Consider the following 26,106-nt stretch of genomic DNA (forward strand, 5'->3'; position numbering starts at 1 on the left):
TTCTAAACATATTTATTCTCCTAATTATTTTTCGGTGTATAACAAGATGAGTAAATATTTGCAAATAAGATAATATGGAAAGAAGTCGAGTACAGAATTTCTGTCTATGTTTGTGTGATTATTCTTTTTTTATCCTTCACATTCATTTTTTCAGCCAGTTGGATAGAAATTTTCGGCGAGAGTGGGTCAGCTTTCTTTCCAGACCGTGGTCTAGACAGTTCGTTTGTAATTGTAGATATTCGATAAGATTTCAAAGAGCATAGATGCAAAACGATTTCCCGTTCAAGTTTTCATTACATTACGAAAAGCCATATCTTCTGTCAGAAAATAAAAACATCGAAAACTTCACGCAACCAAAATTGCTCTCATAATATTTTATAGCACTACTACTATTTGAATGTGTTTTCATGATTCATCGTATTTTGGAAATTAGATAACTTATTATTTATTCACCATTTATTCCATCAAAGAAGTTAATTCGTGTTATCTTCGTTCTTTTCTATATAGCTTTGCCAATAATTTCAAAAAGTCAAATCAACTTCGAAACTTCGGCAACCAATCAACCTGTTACGTGCTGAAATATGTCTCGCCATTGGACAGCGTTGCTCTTTGGGCTGATGGTGATGATAATTACCACAAGCTGCAATGGTGGGAAGGTCCGGCCAAAACCCATGGACAGCCAGTCGGACGATAGTAGATCTGACGAGCATGATTTGGAGGAGACCAAGACTGGAAACCCCCCTCCAGGTCCTACTTACCCTTCTCCAAGTTGGTTCCTTTTCCTAAAGTTATTTCTAAAGGACCTCCCACCAACGGTAAGTTTTCCATCTTCTATTTCTTCTATTGTTCGTTAGTTAGGCACCCTCATGAAGTCATTTGAAAACAAATCAGATCATCCACAGTAAGTTGTTATTCGTTGATGCAAAAGGGGGAAAAATGAGAAATGGAATTGTCAATTTGTTTAACTGCCAAAATGCTGTTTGATGTTTTATTGTTTATTTATTAATTTATTTATTTAACTGTATATAAATTTGTTTGTTTATATATCTATCTATCTATTTATAATTTATTTTGGCGTGTGGACACATGTAAATCAACAGATTAGTTGACCAATCCTTTTTAAAATAAAACAGAATAATAATTTCAAATTAAGATCTGAATGACTAGGTCCATACTTTATGTCGTAATCATAATGCTTGCTATCAATATAGGTGCATTTTTATTACTAAAGTAGAGAACTGGGCTATTTGCGATATATATATATATATATAGATAACCCCCCACTTTTTGAAGCACTAAAAGAGTGCCTTTTTTAATGCAAGATAAATGCCCCTCACGAACGTGTACTGTGCCCCTTTCACCTGAGGAAGACCCATTTCAGGTGTTACCAAGTGCCCTTTCTCGTATGAGTGCCAATTCTTACCCCCCAAAATCCCCTTTCGCGAACTTGTTCCGTGCCCCTTTCATCTGAGAAGGACCCGTTTTATGTGTTAGCAATGACATTTTTCGTATCAGTGCCAGTCTTTAACAAAATATGCCCCCTCACGAACGTGTTCTATGCCCCTTTCACCTGAGAAGGACCCGTTTTGTGTGATGTGTGAGCAAGTGCCCCTTTCCTTCGTATAAGTGCCCTTTCTGGAATCAGTGCCCCTTTTTACCCAAGAAAATTGCCCCTCACGAATGTGTTCTGTGTCCCTTTCACATTAGAAGGGTCGTTTTATGTGTGAGCAATTGCCCTCTTGCCTTCTTCTAATTAAGTGCCCTTCCTCGAATCAGTGCCCCCTTTTACCCAAAAAAATTGCCCCTTACGAACGTGTTCTGTGCCCCTTTCATACCCGTCTTATGCCGTTAACAAGGGCCCATTTGCCCTCTTATAGGTGCCCTAGCTTTATCGTATCAGTGCACCTTTTTACCGAAGAAAAGTGTCCCTCACGTGTTCTGTGCCCCTTTCACCTGTGAGAAAGACCCGTTTTATTAACGAGTGCCCTTTGAAACAAGAAACCATTATGTAACTTCTGAAGGTTTCCATGGCGAAGAATAGTGTAGTAGGTTTCACGGTACACCATGTATCTTTCTTGGGCAAGTGTTGGTCCTGAAAAGGACCACCCAGAGTGGTGGTCCTTTTCAGGACCAACACTTGCCCAAGAAAGATACATGCGTGTACCATGAAACCTTACTACACTAAGAAAACATTATTCTCATTTTTAGATGTTACTAGTTACAAAGGGGGAAAAAACATGTAAGAATAATCCTACGTGCCTTATTCATGAGTCAGGTGAATGGGGTAGATAAGCAGTGGCGTAAAAATGGGGGGGGGGGGGCTCCCCCTATTTTTTTACGATCAAGAAAAAAAAGGAAAAGGAAAGAGAGAATGGTAAAATATGATATCATTTTCTACTATGTCGAAATCTATCACAAAATTGGATTTTCGTTTGAAAAATGTAACAATTTTTGCTCGCTCGCAGCTTATAAATTTTACGTGACACGACATATCTAGCCCCCTTCAAAATGTTGTGTTCATTACGCCACTGTGTTTGAAGATAGTGTCATTTCGAAAGAAAAGGTGCCCTTTTTTCTCAGGCTGTGCCCCCCTTTCATCTTCGCTCCGCCGTCCCTGTATATATACACATATCATGTATTGTATATGTCATGTAATCTCATTGAAGTGTTGTGACTGAGAAACATTGCGAAAGTCAAATTGTCCTTATACCCTTGTTTTATAATTTCTTATGTATTCTGTTCAGTGCTTTCTTTATTTCTTTCCTTCATTGATGTTGCAATGAAAATCGTTACAGATCACTAAATCACTACAGTTGACCTTAGGCCTACATTGATTGAACAAATGAAATAATCTATATTTTATGATTCTATCCTTGATTATGACAAAATAATTTTGTACACAAAAAAATTACTCAGCAACTGTAAAGTAAAAAGTTATTGGTACCGTGATGCTTTACCCGTATGACACAGATTGATCTAAGTTGAGTTACAGAAAAATGGCGCGAGATCATGCCCCCATGAAGACGGACAGTCAACCTGTCCGAAACGTCGAGTCTCTCTACTACTCATCATCTCTACTCGCCAACTCAAGCCAGCATCTCCTCATTAGCTCTCCTACTCAAGCTGTTCTCAACTCATCAATCTTTCCTGGTTTACAGTCCTTTTCAGGACTACTTTCAAGAAAGAATACTCTACTCTCTAATCTCCACTTTCTCGCCTATCCATTTCTTCTCTTCTTCTATCCACTGTTTCTATAACACTTCACATGGTGTACCGTAAACCACATCAGCGATTGTACATACCACCATGCAAACCTTCAAACAACATCAGAATAAGTGAGTTATGATGAGAGACGTTTGAGTATTAATGTATTTATCTGCTGGATCTCTTAACATATCATGATACAGACGCCGACTTATAAGTTGCTTTATGAGGTGGCTCAAAAGAATACCGAACTTGGTTTGGATAATGGACTTCTTCAATTGAACATCACAGAGTTGGGACGTAAGATGTGCTTCATCAACAAGCTTGATTATCTACAGGAGGCATTCAACAAACAAGAATTTTTAGATATCGATGTAGATGTCAATACCGTCAATTTCCCACTCACATTGACTGGTAAGGATGCGAACTTTACAGGTGAAGTGAACTATTTTTAGAGTCACTTATCGGTCACATTGACTGGTAAGGATGCTAGCTTCACAGGTGAAGTAAACTATATTTTTAGAGTCGTTTATTTAATTTTTATGATTTTTGACATTTTAAGGAGGTAATAGGTCCAGACTTCAGACATCATCAGCCATTTCCAGAGAGATTAACTTTAAACTCGATGCATGTATAGGCTTCATTCTTAACACAATAGGGAACTTAACTTCCTTTCACAACACGATTTTAGTATTAAAAAATGACAGTAAGTATCATTCTTTTGAATCAATGGAATCTTGCCATTACATTGAATGCACTGTAAAGACGTTGTTTGAACTTTCAAGCACATTATTTAAACCCGTCAATCTAATAATTTGTGCTTAACCTTTAAAGAATAGTTTAAACTGGTTAAACAACTTGTTTAAATTTTAAAAAATCTTGTAAAGAAGCTTAAACAATGATTGTTAGAGTGACGGACTTCAACAACGTGCTTAATATACAGCATTATCACTCTGAAGCTTGCGTTCTTATAAATAATTTGAGTACTTGCTCTCATTATTTAAATAATCTTGGCTCATTTGCAAAATGTGCAAGATGAGCGTCATGGTATTTTGATGGGCGGGGCAAACTGATCTGAAGTGACGTCATTCCGCCACTCTCTATTAGATTATGGAGTCAAACAGCCCAGACTTTTTCGTATGTCTCCCCCTTCCCCTATTTTAGTACTACCTGAAAACATAATTTAAAAATCGTACGAAGCGGTCGCACCGCTCCTTATTATTCCACCCTGCATATGAAATGAATTGTGAACTATTTGAAAAAGTATTTTAACATTGCATAAGTGAATTATGAAATGGCAAAAGCAGAACCACTGATTTTAATTGCATATATTCCATGTCGAGATATATGGCATTAAATATTTTGTTTGCAAATCAACAGTTTTTCCTCTTTTTCGTTATAGCTTCTATTCAGGCTAATGGTCCTGCTCATGACGAAACGCAAGCATTTGTCCACAAATACATCAAGAATCCCGAATTCATGAGGAATGAAATCACTCCTCGGATGAACACAGCCATCACGGGTTTGATAAGCCAGCTGCAAGCAAACCCTGATTACACCAAAGTGATCACTCCGATGCTAGGCTACGCCGATGACCTCTTTCACCGCATCACCTTCAACGAAGTTGGTAGTTATGACCTGGCACAAGGCACTTTCGGCTCCGATCTCAGTATTTTGGCTTTACAACTTTTTAATCCACAGCTGTTCGTCCCAACCCCAGGCAACAGTCCGGAGGTGACTATGCATACTCAAATAATAATAGAAACAAAACAAAACATGAACGTTCAAAATATTATAGCAAAAGAAAAAAGGGATATCTCTAGCGTGCGTCGATAGAAAGGGGAGGGGGTGCTCCTAACATTTGATGACCCTTTCTTGGTTGTTCTGACGAAGTTTGCCAGCTGATTGGCGCTATACTTATCTTTTTTTTTATGCAAATAGTTTTACTAAGGAGTATTAGTAAAGTAATAAAGCAGAACTTTGTAAGTATTTTCCCCGACAAACGATACCAAAGTATAAGGTACGGAAGCCGGAATAGGAATATTATTTGGAAAGGCGAAGACGGAAATTAAAGGGAAATGAAACCTTTGGAACAAGTAGGCTTGTGTCGAAACAGAAAAATCAAAGAATAAGAACAAATAAAGTTTGAGAAAAATCCGACAAATAATGAGAAAGTTCTGAGCATTTGAATATTGCAATCACTAATGCTATGGTGATCCTCTCATTGGCAATGAGACAAGGATGTGTGATGTCACATGTGAGCTACTTTCCCTTTGATGGACTATAAAATACCCTCAAAATGTCTCTTCTTTATTTTTCTTATGGTGATACAAACTCTTTATCCATGATGTATTCTTTAAATATCTGTATTACATGCCCTCCTTTAGAAAGAACACATGATCTACCGATAGATTTGATAAAAGAGGCAATTTAAGTGAAATATACACTAGGGTATATAATGGGGAGAGTTGTTCACAAGTGACATCACACATCTTTGTCGCATTGCCAATTTGAGGATCTCCATAGCATTAGTGATCGCAATTTTCAAATGCTCATAACTTTCTCATTATTTTTCCGATTTTTCTCAAACTTTCGTTGATCTGTTTCTTTGATTTTTCTGTTTTCACACAAGCTATCTTGTTCCAAATTAAGGTTTCATTCTCCTTCAATCTTTAAATATTTAATAAACCAAATATTTATAGAAATAGGTTCACATTGGGTCATCGACCTATATTTATATATTTTTCCATATCATATCCTTAATCAATTAATATGATCTGAATTGATTAATATACTCATTGGCATCCCTATAGGATTAATATTTTGTTACCCAATATTTTTACGTAGGGGTACTTTGAGCTGGAGCCACTGGCGTTTACACGGCGGGGGAGGAGGGGGAGGGGGGGGGGGGCTTGGAAGGCTATGCCCTCCCCAAAAATATGTTATACGACTAAGAAAAGAAAGAAAAAGAATGAAAAGAGGGAAATTAAAGACAGCGGAACCTGAACATATTCATAAAAAGCATGACATAATCTATCACAATTAGAATACTGTTTTATTTAAAAATGCCAAATTTTTCACTCGCTCGCGACATTTAAGAACTTTTTGCCCCCAAACGCCATATCATGTCCCCATCTATTTTTAGTCATTACACCACTGGTGGGTGCAAAAGAAGGAAGCAAACAAAAGAGGAACTAAGGGGGGGGGGTATTTAAAACATTTGCAGTTCTCTCAATCGAAGATGAGGACATCCATGAAAGCCCCACTTGTATAGTTGGCTGCTTACTCGTATAAATCCTTTTAAGGATTGCTTAATTTCACGCCGCTGTGATAGTTCTGAAACAAAAGTACATTTTTAAAGGCGTGATCTATAGTTAGCAGCATTAGTAGAGGTTAACATTAATTTGAAAGGAATCCCGTAAGGAAGCGATTGAGTGGTCGCAGAAAACGCAAAAAAAAAAAAAAAAAAAAAAAAAAAGGAAAAACGTTCAAATTAAGGAAAATCAAACTTCAAATAATAAGGTTAACTACCCACAAATGAAACAATTGAGGTTTTAAAATAAAAACGCCATAATTTTCCAGAGCATGGTCGCTTCACTTATTCACATGAATATTTGTCTTTCCAGGATCTTGTAACATTTTAAAACCATCAGTAAGGTTTTTAATGAAATTAGGCATTCAGTATTATTTTGTCAAGGACTTCGTTAATTTTATTCCCAATTTTAAAATTTATGAAAAAAAGAAGCTTGTTTGTAAATATGTTTATTTTCATGAATTCAACTGCCCCTTTTCTAGTTCCATGGAAAAAGTTTGTAAAGATTTCTTTTGCAGATTGAAGTTTGAGGTGAATTTCCACGCTTATTCGCTTCGACTTTTGCTACATAATGGTGATAATTAGAGCAATATTGGATAAAGAAAGGGCGTAACTACAATATTTGCCCGGTAGATTAATATGCCACTGTAATATACGGCGTTACATGAAAAGAATGATTTTGTTATAGGGAAAGTAAAATAAATGCCTCGAAAACAGACATACTAACACGTTTTAACATACTTAGCGAAGCTCAGACTTAACGACGTGAATGGCAACAAAAGAATACGTAAGGTATTATTGCTCTCATTTCAGCTCAACATTGTGAAAGAGTATCTTCAAGATCAGTCGGCAGCTTCCGCGGGTGACAAGAAATCTCTTGTCGGATTGTATCACGATTACATCAACAACCTTGAATCCCCTATTGCCCGACCTGAGGATGTTTGGCGTCACATGATGGACCTGTTTGTTGGAGGAAGGACTAACATTGGAGTGGGCCTCGCTTTTATCATCTATCGCCTTGCCGAAGATCAGAACCTCCAAGACAGGGTAATTAAGATAGAAAGATATTTCTTATACTAACAGAGATTTGATTATAAAAAATAAGACTATTCTGACCATAATTATAAGAAGATAATTACAAAAAAAGAAAAAAAGAAGGCTGATGGGGGACTTCAGCCTTTCATGCGGTACGGGGTATACCTATAGCTTCGATTCGCCATCGATCACTATACCAAATCAAATCAACATTCAAATTATTGTCCAAAGACCAAATGTATATATATAATCGTAATAAGGAATGAGAAATTGATCCTATACAATTTGCATGAATTTGTTTTCTTCTCTCAGATTCGCAAAGAAATCTCGAAGTTTGAAGACAACGTAAATTACGACGATCGCTTTACGAATTTTCCGGAAACAATGTCCTTCATCTACGAGATTTACAGGTTTCATCCATTGGTTCCTCTTGGAGTAACACACGTGGCTTCCGCTGATGGGAAGATAGGTGGCTTCGATATCAACAAGGATACAAGGATCCTACCTAACATCTACTCTATACACAACGACCCCCTCTACTGGAAGAGCCCTGAAGTCTTCAACACCACAAGGTTTCTGCAATTGAACGACGGGGACCTTACGTTTGATTCTGGATCTGCCAATGCCACCCGAGTTGTTTCATTCTCCACTGGTAGGTCTCTCTTTCTCTTCGCAAACAGGAATATCTATTTTCAGTAAACCAATGTCTTTCCCTAAATGTTTATTTGAGCTACATTAAGTCAAAGTAAATGATTACATCAAACCTCATCACTCCACATACCAAGTAGGGTGTGGATCCTTTGTCCAGGAAACTTATTTTGCGTCTGTCTCTCATTCCAATGTAATACTCATTGAATAACACTAATCGAAAATACCCATGCTTAAATTGTTTGATGACTTTGCCAAAGATATTGATCAGGTGACTAATGCTGTGATTTATAAAAGTACCAACCCAGATCATTTTAGTCCTATATTCGATCAAATGAAAAAAAATGATAATGGTACAATGGTTACACATTGATAACAATTACTATGAAAAGCAGGTTTTAAATATTTTTTATCGGTATATGTAACCGATTTATCACCTCTGTCTGTCTGCCCCTCTCACCCCCCTCCCCCCTTCCCTCCCTCTCTTTTATTCTCTCTCATAAATATTTAGGAAGGAGATCTTGCCCCGGTGAGTTACTCGCCCGAAATATTTTCTTCAAGACTACTGTACGACTAGTTCAGAACTTCAGGATGTCTCTGATGCCGAGTGTGAATGTTAACATCAATGAGGTTTACAGTGCACTGTTCATGAAGCCACCAGAATACCAAGCAAAGTTTGATCCAATTCTTTAAGGGAACCAACATTGCCATTGGATTGATTGGCCTAGCCTGCTGGAAAAAACACAGTGTAACATAGTGTGTTAACATTAAGATGTGACTCACACTGTTAAAATGCTATAATTTAACACCATATAGATAACTTCATAATATGTGTCACACGGTGGGGCACGTAGTGTTACACACTATGTGGCACACAGTGTGACACACTGTGTTACATTTCGTAACACACTGTGTGGAACACAGAGTAACACACTGCGGGTCTGAGTAACACACTGTGTAACACATAGTGGAACACACTATGGAACACATAGTGTGACAATGTATGGAACTTAGTGTAACACACTGTATTGAAAATAGTGTAACAAACTGTATGGTTAATAGTGTGACACACCGTTGTGGTGTGTGTGTAACACACTGTTGAGCACATAGTGTAAACCACTGTGGGGGTACATTGTGTAACACACAATGTGGAAAATAGTGTGACACTCTGTGGGACACATAGTGTGACACTCTGTGGGACACAAAGCGCGACACACTGCGGGGTACTTTGTGTAACACACAATGTGGAAAATAGTGTGAGTGTGACACTCCGTGGGACACATAGTGTGACACTCTGTTGGACACATAGTGTGACACACTGTGGGACACATAGTGTTACACACTGCGGGGTACATTGTGTAACACACAATGTGGAAAATAGTGTGATACTCTGTGGGACACATAGTGTGACACACTGTGGGGTACATTGTGTAACACACAATGTGGAAAATAGTGTGACACTCTGTGGGACACATAGTGTGACACACTGTAGGACACATAGTGTGACACTCTGTGGGACACAGAGTGTGACACTCTGTGGGACACATAGTGTGACACACTGTAGGACACATAGTGTGACACTCTGTGGGACACATAGTGTGCCACACTGTAAGACACATAGTGTAGCACATTATGGAACACATTGTGTGCCACACTTTGTCACACTTTGGGTATATTATGTTCTTTCCAGCATACATGTTTATATAGTGCTTCTATGTCTTTAAATTTCCAGTAATTCTTAGAAATTAGATAATTCTAACATTGATGTGAAGGATCTTTAATGATTTAATGATCTAGCTACACAAAAATATAAAGCAACATTTTGATCTCATGATCAGTGAGCTCTGAAATTTTTTATACACCCGTTCGCAGAATTCGAACTGGCAAGTTGATCTTAGTGCAGAACGCTCGTGGTGATACTGTTTTGCTTTAATCCTTTAATCCTAGAATTCGATTAAAATTAGAGAAAATAAAGAAAACGATTTTAGGATATTTTGTGAAATCTAAGGGAGTTTTGGGAGTTCATGATATTCTTCTTCGGTGCATGGAAGCACTGTTGATGAATGAGGCCATTATTACATTTCATGATGCTTTATACGGCTGAACATCCGTTAGATAGAGTTAAATTCATTTTTTACTGGAAGAAATTATCTAGCCTTGTAAATAATTCCGAATTTTGTTAACATTAATTTAAATATGATTCCCATCTATAATTATGGGCGATCATAAAACACTTTTTTTGTCCTCAAATTCCAGCTGTGAAAATGTTAGTAAAATGTGTCATGTAGCGACATGATTGCTAACAAAGATTTATTCTGTCAATTCATAAAATATCATCTCAGCGAGCATAATGACTGGCTTGATAGCGAGGGAGAGATAAGCCTTAATATTCATATCATTTTGCTTAAGAAATGTGTAGGCAAAACCTCACGAGCAAAGAGAACAAACATATCTTTTTGTTTAACAAATAAAACTGATTTTTTTTCGTTATCTACATAATGAAGTTTAAAAGATAAAACATATAATAATACGTGAATGCTGTTTAACGGTTAATCTAAAGGAAAGGAATCGTGTTTTAAAACTCAAACATTAACAAGTGATCATTGTTTGAAGCTCGAAATATGTATACTCTATATATTATGCGTTTAGATAGTCATGATTGTTATCGGTTTATATTTTAGTATTATAGCGTGCTTGGGAATTACTACAATATATTTACATTACACGAAACATTGTAGTTACGTTAAAAAGCAGGCGGTAGGTAAAGTGATGATAAAAGACAACGATGTTTATTAAAGTTTACTGAATATAAACTGATTCAAGATTCAAGATTCAAGAAGTTTATTTCATTTCCATGACAAATATAAATCAAATACAGATACAAATCAAAGTATGAGTTCAAGATCAATTTTACCTTTGCATAATTATATAACAAAAGCTTGCATGAAATAGTATTAAGCGTGTATGGAAATGAGGGGATCCACTAAAAAGCATTGCTTGTAGAGCGTGGATCCCCTATAGCGAGTTGAAGAAATAATTTATATCAAGCAATTGAGAAAAGGCAAAGTAATAACAATTAACTAAATGTGGAAATTCATTCGATTGTACAAATGTACAAATATACAATATTATAAAATGGGAAATTAAAATGTGATAAATATAATAGAAAAAATATTTTAAAAGAAAAAAAAGAAATGATAACAAAAAAAATGGAAATAAGGTGACCGAAGTACAGGACGACATGCATTTCTGACGGCAATGTTTATAATAAAGGCCTTATGATTCGGTAAAATGAATTAACTCGAATGCAATGTAGTATACAATGCACGCTTTATATGATCCGTTATTACTATTGTTCTGAAGATAACGTTTTTATGGTGATAGTAATGTCAATTACCACACCAATTATATGATGCTTAATTGCAGTATTTGTAGTTATGATTATGAATATGATGAATACAATGATAGTTGTAGTATAACAGTAATGATAATGACAATGATGGAGGAATTCTAAAACATCTTTAATCGAGCGGAAATTATACTCCGGTTGCAATTACAATATATAATAATTGTATAGTAGGCCCTTATAATAAAAATGAAAGCAACAGCAATAGTCGATAGTGAGAGTGCTGGTATAGCGCTCTTGATTATTCCAAAGTAATGGTGATGATTATAATGATGATGGTGGTGGTGATGATGATGATGATGATGATGATGGTGACGACGACGACGACGACGATGATGATGATGATGATGATGATGATGATGATGCTGCTGCTGATGATGATGATCACCACGTATGGTTAAGGTTAAGAAGAAGGGAAAAAGAAGAAGAAGGAGAAAAAGAAGAAGATTAAGAATTCGACGAAAAATAAGAAGAAGGTGTATATGAAAAAAAAACGAGGAGCAAATAGGAAAACAAAAAGAAATCGGCGAAAGAGGGATAAGGGTATTATGTGCTGCGGTGGCTCTGGCGAGAAAATTCGCAAAAAATAAAAGGATGTTCGAAGTTGGTTAAGATATAGTAGTTAAGATATAGTAGAGAACATTCCAAGAATGAAACAAAAGTTTATCACGAGAAACAAACCTCACAAATGATGGCATATAAAAAAACAATGACTATAATCAAATTACTTTAAGTTCGTTACATACTGATTATTATAATTTGATAATTATTATGATTATAGGTTAATGCCAATCCATATTAGTGCTACATCACTGTACATCTCCGACCGGAGATGATATCATTAAAGAGAGAGAGAGAGAGAGATGGCGGGAAGATGAGTTAAGTGATGACGACAGAACGATTGTTTCTATCATAAGAAAATGATTGGCTAAAAATCAAGCGTTAGATATCTGCCTCCGTGGCCTAATGGATACGGCATCGGTCTCCTAAACCGGGGATTGTGGGTTCGAGTCCCACCGGAGGTGAAATGGGACAAGAGCAAAGTCTTTTTGCTTTGATTTGCCATCGTTAGTGACTAATAAAAAAATCACATTACTAAGAATGTCCTTTCATTTTAAATTCCTATATTACGGTAATTCAATTCATTTTCTCGAAAAGAAATCCAAAGATATTGATAGGTGATTCTCTACTGTCGGTATTTCACATCTTGGTGGGTTTCTGTCAAGTTTCTTTAGGCCATCCCATAAACTTACATCTTTCCAGGATTTTTTTTTAACAACTATTCGGGCATACCTTTACCCTGTAAACCCATGTTTATGTTTTCTTTGCATCTCCTGTCCTGTGGGTGATTTATAATTTCACACAAGAAAAATACTTTCGTTCATCATGTTCCATTGAAAATTATTTTATGGCATTTATATTACATGATATTAGAAGTTGCTTAATTGCATATGGAGTCACAAATTAAAAACAAACAAAAAAACAGGAAAGGAGAGAATGGAGAAGATATCTTTAAAGAGAGAGAGATGGCGGGAAGATGAGTTAAGTGATAACGACCGAACGATTGTTTTTATCATAGGATAATGATTGGCTAAAAATCACACGTTAGATATCTGCCTCCGTGGCCTAATGGATACGGCATCGGTCTCCTAAACCGGGGATTGTGGGTTCGAGCCCCACCGGAGGTGAAATGGGACAATAGCAAGGTCTTTTTTGTTTTGATTTGCCATCATCAGTGACAAATAAGAAAAAAAAAATCACATCACTAAGAATGTATTTTCATTTTAAATTCCTACTACGGTAATTCAATTTATTTTCTCGAAAAAAAAATCCAAAGATATTGATAGGTGATTCTCTATTGACGGTATTTTACATCTTGGTGGGTTTCTGACAAGTTTCTTCAGGCCATCCCATAAACTTACATCTTTCCAGGATTTGTTTGGGCTTTTTAACAACTATTCGAACATTCCTTTACCCTGTAAACCCACGTTCATGTTTTCTTTGCATCTCCTGTCCTGTGGGTGATTTATGATTTCACACATGAAAAATGTTTTCGTTCATCATGTTCCATTAAAAATCATTTTATGGCATTTATATTACATAATAGTAGAAGTTGCTTAATTGCATATGGAGTCCTAAATCAAAAGACCCAGAACTTCCTCATTCTTTGATGGATTTTCATCGAACCTTCACCAATATCGAATATCTAATAATTTTGTTTACTTGTACTTTTATCATCTGGGTGAACTTCCCCTTTTAATGGCAATAAGAACTGATCCAATATTAGGGGTGGGCAAATGACAATTTTTTTTTTAAACGGGTGGATTCTATGGCCATTTTTGCTGCTGAGCCCAAATCCGACAACCATTTTGACCTACGATGTAGTTTTATATTGGTTCCAAGCGATTTTTCGAAATGGCCGCCAAATTCATTCCAAATCAGTGTTTTAACAGGTAAATCCTTAAATGTTTATACAAATGAGGCTCGCAATATGTCTAAATATATGTTTTCATGGTCAATTAGCACAAAATACATGATACAGATAAGTTGAGTCATTTAAAATGGCGATTTTTTTTGGAGAAAAAACTGCATTTTGGGGTCATTTTTTGTAAAAATTGCCTCCAAATCACAATTTATATACATAAAACCTCAATTATCTATTCATTTACAGTTTGTTATGTCTAAATATTTGTTTCATGGCCACTGGGTGCAACAATAGATAAAACGGACATGTTTTGGGATTTTATACTGTCATTTTTAATTTTTAAAAATCCTATTTTCTGTAATTTTTGGTAAAAATTACTGAAAACAGACTGCAAATATGCAACTACAGCTTGTAATCTGGCTATAACCTTTTTTTTCTTGCTATTTGTTAGTTACAAATACATCAATTGTTTTGTCTGCATTAAAAGAATGTGTATTTTAGTGGATTATCGTCAAATATGACCCACCCACCCGAAAAAAAAAAATAATGATAAATAAATGAATACAATACAGGATTTCACACGCATACATGTCATGCAACTATTGCTGTATATATATATACTGTATATGTGGAAATTTTCAGTCTTTCGCAGAGTATCTCCACATCATTTATAAAAGAATGAAAAAAAATACCAGAGGACCAGTGTACATATTTTACGTTGTCGAACATTAGGGAAAACAATTTCCCGCTGTTTTCACAAAAATAACATTTTGGCACTATTTTCATATTGAACGGCATAAAAGGGGTGTGCAATTTATCTTTTTAAATATTTTCAAGAATGCTGAGTTCAAATATTAGCATATGTAAGAGATAAGAAGCATCGTCATGGTGTTAATAAAAAACAAGAAAAAAAAACAAGATTTTGAAAAATATACAGAATACATACTTTGAGCCTACATGTATAGCATTGTGGGGAACATTTCATTAACATTTCCATCCCACAAGTTGTCAAGTCTGACAACTTTCCTTAAGAATAATTGAGACTCACTGTTACCGTGTTAACTGTCAGATAAAACAGCAATTGTCTGATAAACTCCTGACAAGTTTTTTTCATGAAAACCTGGGTGGCAGAAGATATCAATTCAGTACCAACATTTAAAGGGTTCATATACCCAATAGATTCAGTACTTGCTTGGGAGTTTCTATTCTGATATTTAATCAAAATATTTCATCAATTTAGTTTATATCAACAAATTAACAGTCTCTATAATTATTCAGAATGAATGTTTCACATGCTGTTTTATACGTATCTACATAATGATGGGTTATCTTGTCATATTCCCCATGATAATGATGATGGAACTGGTGGGCTTCAATAAAAATAGGTGATAAGGATACTGTAGACAAAACATGAATAAGAATGAAAATTTCCCTTTATCCTTCATGTTCATGCAAGTTGAGTTTAAGAAGATATAGATATAATGTATGCAGGCTAATTATAGGTAAGATATAGACTTGCTAAGAGTCAGACTCCCAAAACTGACTATACTGAAAATCAGACAACAATCATGATAATAGCAACAATGCCTGTCTGTGTATTATCACTTGGGGTACGATTCTTTTAATTCAGACAATATAATTGATATTTGAAACTGTCTACCAAATCACAATAAAAAACAAGGTTATAGACAAATTACAAGCTGTAGTTACATTAATATTTGCAGTCTGTATTTAGTAATGTTGACCAAAAAATACAGAAAATGTGATTTTGACTGAAAATGACTGTACAAAAGACCAAAACATGTATGTTTTATCTATTGTTGGACTCAGTGGCCATGAAAACATGTATTTAGACATATATAAAACTACAGATGAACAGATAATCAAGGTTCTATGTACAAAAATTGTAATTTGGGAGCAATTTTATTTGCCTGTTAAAACACTGATTTGGAAGGAATTTGGCGGCCATTTTGAAAAATCGCTTGGAACCAATATAGAACTACATCGTAGGTCAAAATGGTTGTCGGATTTGGGCTCAGCAGCAAAAATGGCCATAGAATCCACCCGTTTGAAATTGAATTTCCCAAAAAAGGTTTTATTTGCCCACCCCTACCAATATTTGTATTAGGAAATTTCATCTATGTTGAGAGAACAATCACTGAATGGGGAGTATGCTGTGATGACAACAAAGACATTGATAAAAAAATTCACTAAATGCATTAATAGCGATTTCTTGTAAGATTTCCCTTTAAACCATCAATACGAGGCATAACGCCTGCCATCCATCATGATACAATCGTAGGGAAATTATAGCCTAAAGATCACTTGTAGAATATGCCTCCGTGGCCTAATGGATAAGGCATCGGTCTCCTAAACCGGGGATTGTGGGTTCGAGTCCCACCGGAGGTGAAAACAGGCCATGAGCTGTAACTTTTATTAATTGCCATATTGAATTCCCGGATTGAATTTCCAGTACTTTGCAGGAGGTTAAAGAGAGAGAGAGAGAGAGAGATAGAGAGAGAGAGTATTTCCTCTCATTTTAGATGCCCATTGTGATATCTCGATTAATGCCAAAAAATATCAAAAGGTGATTCACTATTCTTATTATTTGATTCCATTCTCATAGGTTTCTGACGGGTTTCTTTAGAGCGTGGCGAGATAATACACTTCATTCGTTCATTCATTCATTCATTCATTCATTCATTCATTCATTCATTCATTCATTCATTCATTCATTCATTCATTCATTCATTCATTCATCCATCCATCCATCCATCCATCATCTATTCATTAACCATTTAACCCTTTGATGATAAACTGCATATCGCAGGGGTGGGGGGGGGGGGTGGGAGCACTAGCGTACCTATGGGGGTGGCAGGGGGCAGACTGCCCCCCCCCCCTGACGAGTCACAACCCATGCAAGGGACGTCACAACTGGCCCTGACGAACCACCAGTGGGCCCCTCTTTTGTAGTTGAAGAACTTTTTTTTTGCTTGTCAGCTTTTTTCACGAAATCCTTTATTTGTGGTTGAAGACCTTTTTTTTGCTTGTCAAATTTTTTGGCGGACGATTTTGCCCCCCCCCCCCTTTGGAAAATCCTAGGTACGCTACTGGCCGTGGGAGCATGCAGTATCAAACATTTTTCGCACCAGAATGTTCATCACTGGTATTTTCTTTAGTAGGTCTAAACCTAACGAGCAAAAATACTCCCATATGAACGAAATTAGCATATATCTATTTGGAGAGAACAATAATGAATGGAGGGTATATATTACACTATGATGACGATTAAGACGATGATATAAACTGGGCCGAATGCATAGCGATTGCTTTCAAGCTTTTGTTGCCATTCTTTTTGATCTCTGTATTCAATGGCAGGACAATAATGGCCTAAAGTTATCTGGCGGAATATCTGCCTCCGTGGCCTAATGGATAAGGCATCGGTCTCCTAAACCGGGGATTGTGGGTTCGAGTCCCACCGGAGGTGAAAATTGGCCAACATGGACAGTAACAAATTCTTTTTATCCTCTCCCTCTCTCCCTCTTTATGTTTATGCCTGTTCCGATATTTTTACTAGATTTAGTTGGAAAATAGTTTGGAGACACCATATGATCTAATGGCAGGTATTCTTTTCTATTCAAAATGGTTTATAGCCATTGTCAGGCTTTTTTGACAACTCTGTTAAAACCTTTTCCAGTCATAGTGGTCAATTTAGTCTCTTTACATGCTGCTCCCCTCCATTCATTTATAATTTACTGTAAATTTTCGAACTATTCACCCTTTTACATGGGGCGGCACTATTTGTTTTATGGGGGTGGGGTGGCAAACGACCAAAGGAACATGTTTTTTTTCTCAATTTAATAATAGGCTTATAATGAAACTAAAGGACCCTATCCTCTATTTTCGTTCTTTTTATACTCGTCTTTCGTACGTTGCCTTTCTTCCCCCTTTTCTCTCGTCTTTTTTTATTTGTTGAATGCATTGAAAATTATGGTGACAAGTATAGGCCCTACGTTTATATATTATATATATATATATATATTTATATTATATAGGCCTATCTTTTAGAGTGAGCAAATAATGAAAAGTGAGGAATATTAGAATATCATCAGGCTTCCTTCATTGATCACAAATAAGATGACGATGGTATTTGGTCGAATGTAAAGAACAGCGATTGTTTGCAAGATTCTGCTTAAACTGCTTAAGCATCCGGAGTAAGACTAGAATGGCCTACTCAATGGCAGGACAGTAATTGCTTATAGATATGTCACAAAATATCTGCCTCCGTGGCCTAATGGATAAGGCATCGGTCTCCTAAACCGGGGATTGTGGGTTCGAGTCCCACCGGAGGTGAAATTGGTCAACATAGACCATCACTTTTTTTTTCTTTCCCTCTCTCTCTCTCTCTCTCTTTTAAAAGTTGCCATCGTCGCCGCATCGTCGGTAAAAAAGTAGCAAATACGACTGTCAGAGAATTTCCCGTAATGTCTATGTCTGTTCCGATATTTTGAATTGGTTTGATTCCATATACGTCCGCCCCCCCCCCTATCATGTCATTTTCTGTCTCTCATTTCGTGTTCTTCCGACAGACTCCTCAAATGACCATGACTTGGTCAGTTTATGAAGTGAAGTAAAACTTGAAAAATGGTTTGGAGATCTCATTGCAGATCGGTTTATACCCATTGTTCCCCCTGACAAGTCTGTGGACATCTTTATAATCCCAGCGGCCCTATTCCCTCCATTTAATTCACATTGCCATTTTGATGTTACTACATTCACCCTGTTGCCAGGGGCGGCGTTATTTGTTATGGGGGGGGGGGGCAAACTACCTTAAGGAACATGACTTTTAAAAAAAAATTCAATAATATGTTTATTAAGGAGTTAAACGACCCAAACTTCTCATTTTCTCAGCTCGTCTTTCTTTACTCTTCTTCTCCCATTTCTCTCATCACTTCTTCTTTTAATTATTAATTTGTTGAATGCATTGAAAATCATTATAATAAAAATAGGCCCTACGTTAGGGTGGAAATTCATATGATATAGAGCGAACAAATAAAAAATGGTGTTAGATTATCATCAGGTTTCCTTCTATGATGATAATTAAGATGACCATGATAGTTGGTCAAATGTTTAGAACAGCCATTGCAGGGGCGGATCTAGCTTTTTTTTTTTCCAAGGGTGGGGTTTGACCAGGGCCCTGGGAACGATTTACCGGGGGGGGGGGGGGCTGGTGAAAAATTTGACAACCAAAAAAAAGGAGGGGGGGTCACTTTAGAAAGTTAAGGTTATTTTGGTACAGAGAAAAAATTGACAAGCCCCCCCAAAAAAAAAAAAAAAAAAAAAAAGAAGGCTTTCACTACTAAATAAAGGACATTTTGGACCGAGAAATTTGACAAGCAAAAAAAAAAAGAAGAAAGGGTTTCACTACCAAAATGAAAGTTATTTTGGTCCTAAGAAATTTGACAAGCAAAAACAAAGGGTTCACTATAAAATGAAGGTAATTTTCGTCTCGAGAAATTAGAAAAGCACAAAAATGGGTTGGCTCCAAAATATAGGTCACTCCTTTTTTTTTAAGAAGTCTACACCTAGTTTCCAAGAATGCATATAGCATTTTCATTTATTTGAATGCAGGATAAAAGAGCACTGTCGATTAAATACTTTGCTCACTGGCATAGGTGCCGTGGCCGGGGATCGAACCCCGGACTTTCAAAGGTCTAGTCGGCACCTTAGACCACTCGGCCACGGCAGCTCCATAATGATCTCTGTATTCAATCCCAGGACAATGATTGCCAAAAGAGTATTTGTAGAATATCTGCCTCCGTGGCCTAATGGATAAGGCATCGGTCTCCTAAACCGGGGATTGTGGGTTCGAGTCCCACCGGAGGTGAAAATTGGCCAACATGGACAGTAACAAATTCTTTTTATCCTCTCCCTCTCTCCCTCTTTATGTTTATGCCTGTTCCGATATTTTTACTAGATTTAGTTGGAAAATAGTTTGGAGACACCATATGATCTAATGGCAGGTATTCTTTTCTATTCAAAATGGTTTATAGCCATTGTCAGGCTTTTTTTTGGCAACTCTGTTAAAACCTTCTCCAGTCATAGTGGTCAATTTAGTCTCTTTACATGCTGCTTCCCTCCATTCATTTTTAATTTACTGTAAAGCGTCGAACTATTCATCCTGTTACACGGGGCGGCACTATTTTTTATGGGGGGGGGGCAAAACCCTATCCTCTATTTTCGTTCTTTGTATACTCGTCTTTCGTTGCCTTTCTTCCCCCTTTTCTCTCGTCTTTTTAAAATTTGTTGGATGCATTGAAAATTATGGTGATAAGTTTATATATTGTATAGGCCTACATTTTAGAGCGAGCAAATAATGAAAAGTGAGGAATATTAGAATATCATCAGGCTTCCTTTAATTATCACAAATAAGATGACGATGATATTTGGTCGAATGTATAGAACAGCGATTGTTTGCAAGCTTCTGCTTAAACTGCTTAAGTATCCGGAGTAAGACTGAAAAAGCCTACTCAATGGCAGGACAGTAATTGCCTATAGATTTATTATAAAATATCTGCCTCCGTGGCCTAATGGATAAGGCATCGGTCTCCTAAACCGGGGATTGTGGGTTCGAGTCCCACCGGAGGTGAAAATAGGCCATGAGCTATAACTTTTATTAATTGCCATATTGAATTTCCAGTACTTTGCAGGAGGTGAAGAAAGAGAGGAGATAAAATGAGTTAAGGGTGGGGGCATAATGATGGTGACAATAGTTTTTTTTTTTTGGGGGGGGGGGGTCGGGGATGGGGGGGGGGGGCTCTTTAGAACGAAAATCATTTATGACGAGTTAATACACAAATAATTTTAACAGGTTTGATGATAATGGCGATGAATATGTTTAATGATGATTGATGATGAAATGGTGATGATAAAGAAGAATAGTAGATGATGACAATTAGGCTACATTGCGTGGTATAACAGCGATTGCTTGCCAGCTGATGATGCTTGAATTTCGCTAAAACTCATCGGTTTCCTAAACCGGAGATTGTGGGTTCGATTCCACTGGAGGTGAAAAGGGGACAACTGCTTTTTTTTAATTGCCATTTCGGTAAAAAAAAATTACATTGCTTCAGAATTTCCTCAAATTTAAAATGCCAATTTTGATATCTCGATTAATGCCAAAAATATCAATAGGTGGTTCTCTATTCATCGTATTTGATTCCATTCTCATCGGTTTCTGATGGGTTTCGTTTAGAGCGTGGCGAGATATACACTTCATTCATTCATTCATTCATTCATTCATTCATTCATTCATTCATTCATTCATTCATTCATTCATTCATTCATTCATCCATTCATTCATTCATCAACCATTTAACCCTTTGATGATAAACTGCATATTGCAGGGGAAGGGGGGGGGGGGGCATGCAGTATCAAACATTTTTCGCACCAGAATGTTCATCACTGGTATTTTCTTTAGTAGGCCTACATTGACGAGCAAAAGCTTATCAAAAACACTCCCATATGAACGAAATTAGCATACATCTATTTGGAGAGAACAAAAATGAATGGAGGGTATATTACATTATGATGACGATTAAGACGATGATATAAACTGGGCCGAATGCATAGCGATTGCTTTCAAGCTTTTGCTGCCATCCTTTCTGATCTCTATATTCGATGGCAGGACAGTAATGGCCTAAAGACATCTGGCGGAATATCTGCCTCCGTGGCCTAATGGATAAGGCATCGGTCTCCTAAACCGGGGATTGTGGGTTCGAGTCCCACAGCAAATCGTTGGTAGAAGTAAGAAATAAATGATACTGTTACGGAATTTCCTGTTATGTTTAATTCCTATTCCGATATTTTTACTTGATTTAAATGAAATTAAAAGACCTAAACCTCTATTTTTGTAATCCTTTTTTCCTTTACCTTTCTTCCTCCTTTCTCTCACATATTGTTATTTGTTGAATAGATAGAAAATCAAGGCAATAAGAATAGGCTCTACGTTTGTGAGGAAAGTGATATATTCTAGAGCTAACAGAATAATCAATGTGGAGTATTAGAATGTCATCAGGTTTCCTTCGATGATGAAAAATAAGATGACGATGATTTTTGGTAGAACGGCTTGTGCTTAAACTGTTAAATAAAGCACCAAGAGTAAGAAAAAAAAATTATGCCATTCATAATTACGATCTAGATAGGACTACTCAATGGCAAGACAATGATTGCCTAATAATTATTTGTAGAATATCTGCCTCCGTGGCCTAACGGATAAGGCATCGGTCTCCTAAACCGGGGATTGTGGGTTCGAGTCCCACCGGAGGTGAAAATTGGCCAACATGGACAGTAACAATTATATTTTCTCCTCTCTCTCTCTCTCTCCCTCTTTAAGTTTGCCATCGTCGGTAAAAACTAGTAGCAAATTTCCCGTTATGTTTATGCCTGTTCCGATGTGTTTACTAGATTTAGTTGGAAAATAGTTTGGAGCAGAGGCGTCGATCCTTGGGGGGCAGGGGGGCGATCGCCCCACCAATGAAAATATTGGGGGGGCAAACATATCGTTTTGCCCCCCCCCCAATAATTCCGCATGTGCAAAAAATAAAAAATAAGAATTTGTTCTTTGTCTAAAATCGTGCTCAAAATGTCCGCTTTTCAGATTGGAATATAAAAAATTTTCAGCTCGCGCTTCGCGCTCGCATCATTTCTGTAGCAAAACCCATACTTTTCATGATCAAATAGGTGAATAGAATGTCCCGTTTTCAGTTTGCAATAATCTTTTGTTGGATATATATCTTGTTCTTTATTAAAAACGTCCATTAAACTCAAATTTTTTCAGATCGAAATATCAAAATTTTCAGCTCGCGCTTGCATCTATTGTTTTTTTAGAAACCCATCTTAATTATTGGTACCAAAAATGCTTAGAATATCAAGCTTTCAGGTCAGAATATAAAGAAATTTTAAGCTCGCGCTTCGCGCTCGCATTAATTTGTTGGGTGAGATACGTGTCTCTATCTCATGAGTCATATATATATATATATATATATATATATATATATAGGCATGTGTGTGAGAGTATGTTTGTTTTGTGTGATCGAGCGCCTTTGGAAAGTTGATTCATGATTTTGCCCCCCCAATCTGAAAAATGGATCGACGCCCCTGGTTTGGAGACACCATGATCTAATGGCAGGTATTCTTTTCTATTCAGAATGCTTTATAGCCATTGTCAGGCTTGCTATTTTTGACAACTCTGTTAAAACCTTCTTCAGTCATAGCGATCAATTTAGTGTCTCTTATACATGCTGCTTTCCTCCATCCATTTTTTATTTACCGTAAATCGTCAAACTATTCACCCTGTTACATGGGGCGGCACTATTTTTTTTTATGGGGGGGGGGGGCAAAACGACCTAAAGGAACATTTTTTTTTCTCAATTTAATAATAGGCGTATAACAAAACTAAACGAGCCTATCCTCTATTTTCTTTCTTTGTATACTCGTCTTTCGTTGCCTTTCTTTCCCCTTTTCTTTTTAAAATTTGTTGAATGCATTGAAAATTATGGTGATAAGAATAGGCCCTACGTTTATATCTTATATATAGATATATTTATATCATATAGGCCTACCTTTTAGAGCGAGCACATAATGAAAAGTGAGGAATATTAGAATATTATCAGGTTTCCTTCAATTATCATGAATAGGATGACGATTATATTTGGTCGAATGTCGAGAAACAAAAACTCTGCCATTATGATCTTGAAGGGCCTGTGGAATATCTGCCTCCGTGGCCTAATGGATAGGGCATCGGTCTCCTAAACCGGGGATTGTGGGTTCGAGTCCCACCGGAGGTGAAATTGGTCAACATGGACCATAACTCCCTTTTTTCTCTCCTCTCTCTCTCTTTTAAAAGTTGCCATCGTCGGTAAAAAAAAAGTAGCAAATACGACTGTCAGAGAATATCCCGTAATGTCTATGTCTGTTCCGATATTTTTGATTGGTTCAATTCCATATACGTGACGGTCAGACCCCCAGTCATGAAATTTTCTGTCTCTCATTTCGTGTTCATTCGTCAGACTCCTAAATGACCATGACTTGGTCAGTTTATGAAGTGAAGTAAAACTTGAAAAATGGTTTGTAGATCTCATTGCAGATATTGTTTGGTTCAAACTGGTTTATACCCATTTTCCCCCTGACAAGTCTGTGAATATCTTTATAATCCCAGCGGCCCTATTCCCTCCATTTAATTCATATTGCCATGTTGATGTCACTACATTCACCCTGTTGCCAGGGGCGGCGTTGTTGGATGGGGGAGGGGCAAACTACCTTATGAAACATGACTTTGTTTCAATTCAAGGTTTACTAAAGAGTTAAACGACCCAAAGCTCACATTTTTTCCTTTAAAGCTCGCCTTTCTTCCCCCATTTCTCTCATCACCTTTTTCAGTATTTGTTGAATGCTTTGATAAAATCATGATAATAAAAATAGGCCTTACGTTAGGGTGGAAATTCATATGATTTAGAGCGAACAAATAAAGTATGGTAAGTGTTAGATTATCATCAGGTTTCCTTCTATAACAATTAAGATTATCATGATTGTTGGTCAAATGTTTAAAGGGTTTGACCAGGGCCCTGGGAGCGATTTACCAGGGAGAGCTGGTGTAAAATTTGACAAGCAAAAAAAAAAGGGGGCGGGCTCACTTTAGAAAGTGAAGGTTATGTTTAATTGGTACCGAGAAATTTGACAAGCAAAAAAAAAAGAAGAAGAAAGGTTTTCACTACAAAAATGAAAGTTATTTTGGTCCTAAGAAATTTGACAAGCAGAAACAAAGGGTTCACCATAAAATGAAGGTAATCTTCGTCTCGAGAAATTGGAAAAGCACAGAAATGGGTTGGCTCCAAAATATAGGTCACTACACCTACACCACACCTAGTTTCCAAGAATGCATATAGCATTTCCATTTATTTGAATGCAGGATAAAAGAGCAGTCGGCATAGGTGCCGTGGCCGGGGATCGAACCCCGGACTTTCAAATGTATCATCGGCACCTTAGACCCCCTTAGACCACTCGGCCACGGCACTTCCATAATGATCTCTAATCCCAGTACTATGATTGTCTAAAGGTTACTTGTAGAATATCTGCCTCCGTGGCCTAATGGATAAGGCATCGGTCTCCTAAACCGGGGATTGTGGGTTCGAGTCCCACCGGAGGTGAAAATTGTCCAAATTGGACCTTTTTCCTTTTTTTAAATGCCATCGTCAAATGAAAAAAAAAAAAAATAATACGAATTTCCCCTTTATGTATATCCCTGATTCAATATTTTTAGTTCATTTAGTTCTTTTTTTATTTCATTTAGTTGAAAAATAATTTGGAGATACCATGATCTGATGGCAGATGTTCTTTTATTTACAACCATTTCTTCTTGACAACTGTGAAAGCTTTGTACAGTCACAGCGTCCCAGTTTCCTCGTTAATATTTTGACGAGGGGAGGCAAGATGACCTTAAAGAACATCTTTTTTTCTTGATTAAACAATAGGTATATAAAATTAAACGATCCAAACCTCGTCTTTTTAATTTTTTTTTTACTTATCTTTTTCCCCGCTTGCTCTCACCAGCTTTTTTGTTGAATTAATTGAGAGGGGGGAGGGTCTCCCTGGCCCCTGCCTCCTTATGGTGTTGGCTGTGTATGTCACTAAATTATTTCAATTTCCTTGATGCATGTGTTTGTGCTCTAAACTGAGGCATTGATTAATCCACATTACCAAATCCCTTGGATAGCATATCAGCCACTGGTCCTTTAGTTGTTTGATAATACACACAAGCACTGAAATAATAAAATGATTTGTTTGAAACGAGCAAACTGACAAGAAAAGATAAGTAAAAGACTGAAAGAAATTTTAAAAAAGTAATCTGAAAAATTAATGCTGTTGCAAATATAAAATCACTTAAATGATGTAAATGTCAAATTGGCAACTTGGTGAGTAGATTGTGTCAAATTGTAAGGACTACTATCCCACTGGTTCAGGAAAAAGAGGGCTTCTTGGCCCAAGTAGGTTTTTCTACAGCTAGGCAGCACCAAA

The 26,106-nt window shown here is 36.8% G+C and overlaps 1 protein-coding gene and 10 non-coding genes across 11 annotated transcripts; all 11 read left to right on the forward strand.

Annotated features, from left to right (window-relative positions):
* Window positions 1–581: 581 nt before the first annotated feature.
* Window positions 582–9,181, forward strand: LOC129270349 (cytochrome P450 2C26-like). Its single transcript, XM_064106059.1, has 6 exons — window positions 582–815; window positions 3,408–3,618; window positions 4,607–4,938; window positions 7,331–7,564; window positions 7,865–8,204; window positions 8,712–9,181. Exons 1-6 carry the CDS (start codon window positions 582–584, stop codon window positions 8,891–8,893), a joined length of 1,533 nt encoding a protein of 510 aa, XP_063962129.1. The 3' UTR covers window positions 8,894–9,181.
* A 3,377-nt stretch (window positions 9,182–12,558) lies between these two features.
* On the forward strand, window positions 12,559–12,631 carry TRNAR-CCU (transfer RNA arginine (anticodon CCU)). Its single transcript has one exon. It is a non-coding gene; the product is annotated as a tRNA-Arg (tRNA).
* Window positions 12,632–13,221: 590 nt separating this feature from the next.
* On the forward strand, window positions 13,222–13,294 carry TRNAR-CCU (transfer RNA arginine (anticodon CCU)). The gene has a single exon. It is a non-coding gene; the product is annotated as a tRNA-Arg (tRNA).
* Window positions 13,295–16,367: 3,073 nt separating this feature from the next.
* TRNAR-CCU (transfer RNA arginine (anticodon CCU)) lies at window positions 16,368–16,440 on the forward strand. The gene has a single exon. It is a non-coding gene; the product is annotated as a tRNA-Arg (tRNA).
* Window positions 16,441–17,445: 1,005 nt separating this feature from the next.
* Window positions 17,446–17,518, forward strand: TRNAR-CCU (transfer RNA arginine (anticodon CCU)). The gene has a single exon. It is a non-coding gene; the product is annotated as a tRNA-Arg (tRNA).
* A 793-nt stretch (window positions 17,519–18,311) lies between these two features.
* TRNAR-CCU (transfer RNA arginine (anticodon CCU)) lies at window positions 18,312–18,384 on the forward strand. Its single transcript has one exon. It is a non-coding gene; the product is annotated as a tRNA-Arg (tRNA).
* Window positions 18,385–19,845: 1,461 nt separating this feature from the next.
* TRNAR-CCU (transfer RNA arginine (anticodon CCU)) lies at window positions 19,846–19,918 on the forward strand. The gene has a single exon. It is a non-coding gene; the product is annotated as a tRNA-Arg (tRNA).
* Window positions 19,919–20,607: 689 nt separating this feature from the next.
* On the forward strand, window positions 20,608–20,680 carry TRNAR-CCU (transfer RNA arginine (anticodon CCU)). The gene has a single exon. It is a non-coding gene; the product is annotated as a tRNA-Arg (tRNA).
* A 1,607-nt stretch (window positions 20,681–22,287) lies between these two features.
* On the forward strand, window positions 22,288–22,360 carry TRNAR-CCU (transfer RNA arginine (anticodon CCU)). Its single transcript has one exon. It is a non-coding gene; the product is annotated as a tRNA-Arg (tRNA).
* A 1,446-nt stretch (window positions 22,361–23,806) lies between these two features.
* Window positions 23,807–23,879, forward strand: TRNAR-CCU (transfer RNA arginine (anticodon CCU)). The gene has a single exon. It is a non-coding gene; the product is annotated as a tRNA-Arg (tRNA).
* Window positions 23,880–25,165: 1,286 nt separating this feature from the next.
* Window positions 25,166–25,238, forward strand: TRNAR-CCU (transfer RNA arginine (anticodon CCU)). Its single transcript has one exon. It is a non-coding gene; the product is annotated as a tRNA-Arg (tRNA).
* The last annotated feature ends 868 nt before the right edge of the window (window positions 25,239–26,106 follow it).

This window comes from Lytechinus pictus, chromosome 10 (genome assembly GCF_037042905.1).
Source record: "Lytechinus pictus isolate F3 Inbred chromosome 10, Lp3.0, whole genome shotgun sequence".
NCBI lineage: Eukaryota > Metazoa > Echinodermata > Echinoidea > Temnopleuroida > Toxopneustidae > Lytechinus > Lytechinus pictus.

What these genes read in the sequence shown, in the direction of transcription:
- LOC129270349 (XM_064106059.1), top strand. Translation starts at nt 582, where the DNA reads ATGTCTCGCCATTGGACAGCGTTGCTCTTTGGGCTGATGGTGATGATA. An exon ending in CCCCAGGCAACAGTCCGGAG is followed by an intron (nt 4,939 to 7,330) that starts GTGACTATGCAT and finishes CTCTCATTTCAG; the next exon opens with CTCAACATTGTGAAAGAGTA. An exon ending in ATCAGAACCTCCAAGACAGG is followed by an intron (nt 7,565 to 7,864) that starts GTAATTAAGATA and finishes TTCTTCTCTCAG; the next exon opens with ATTCGCAAAGAAATCTCGAA.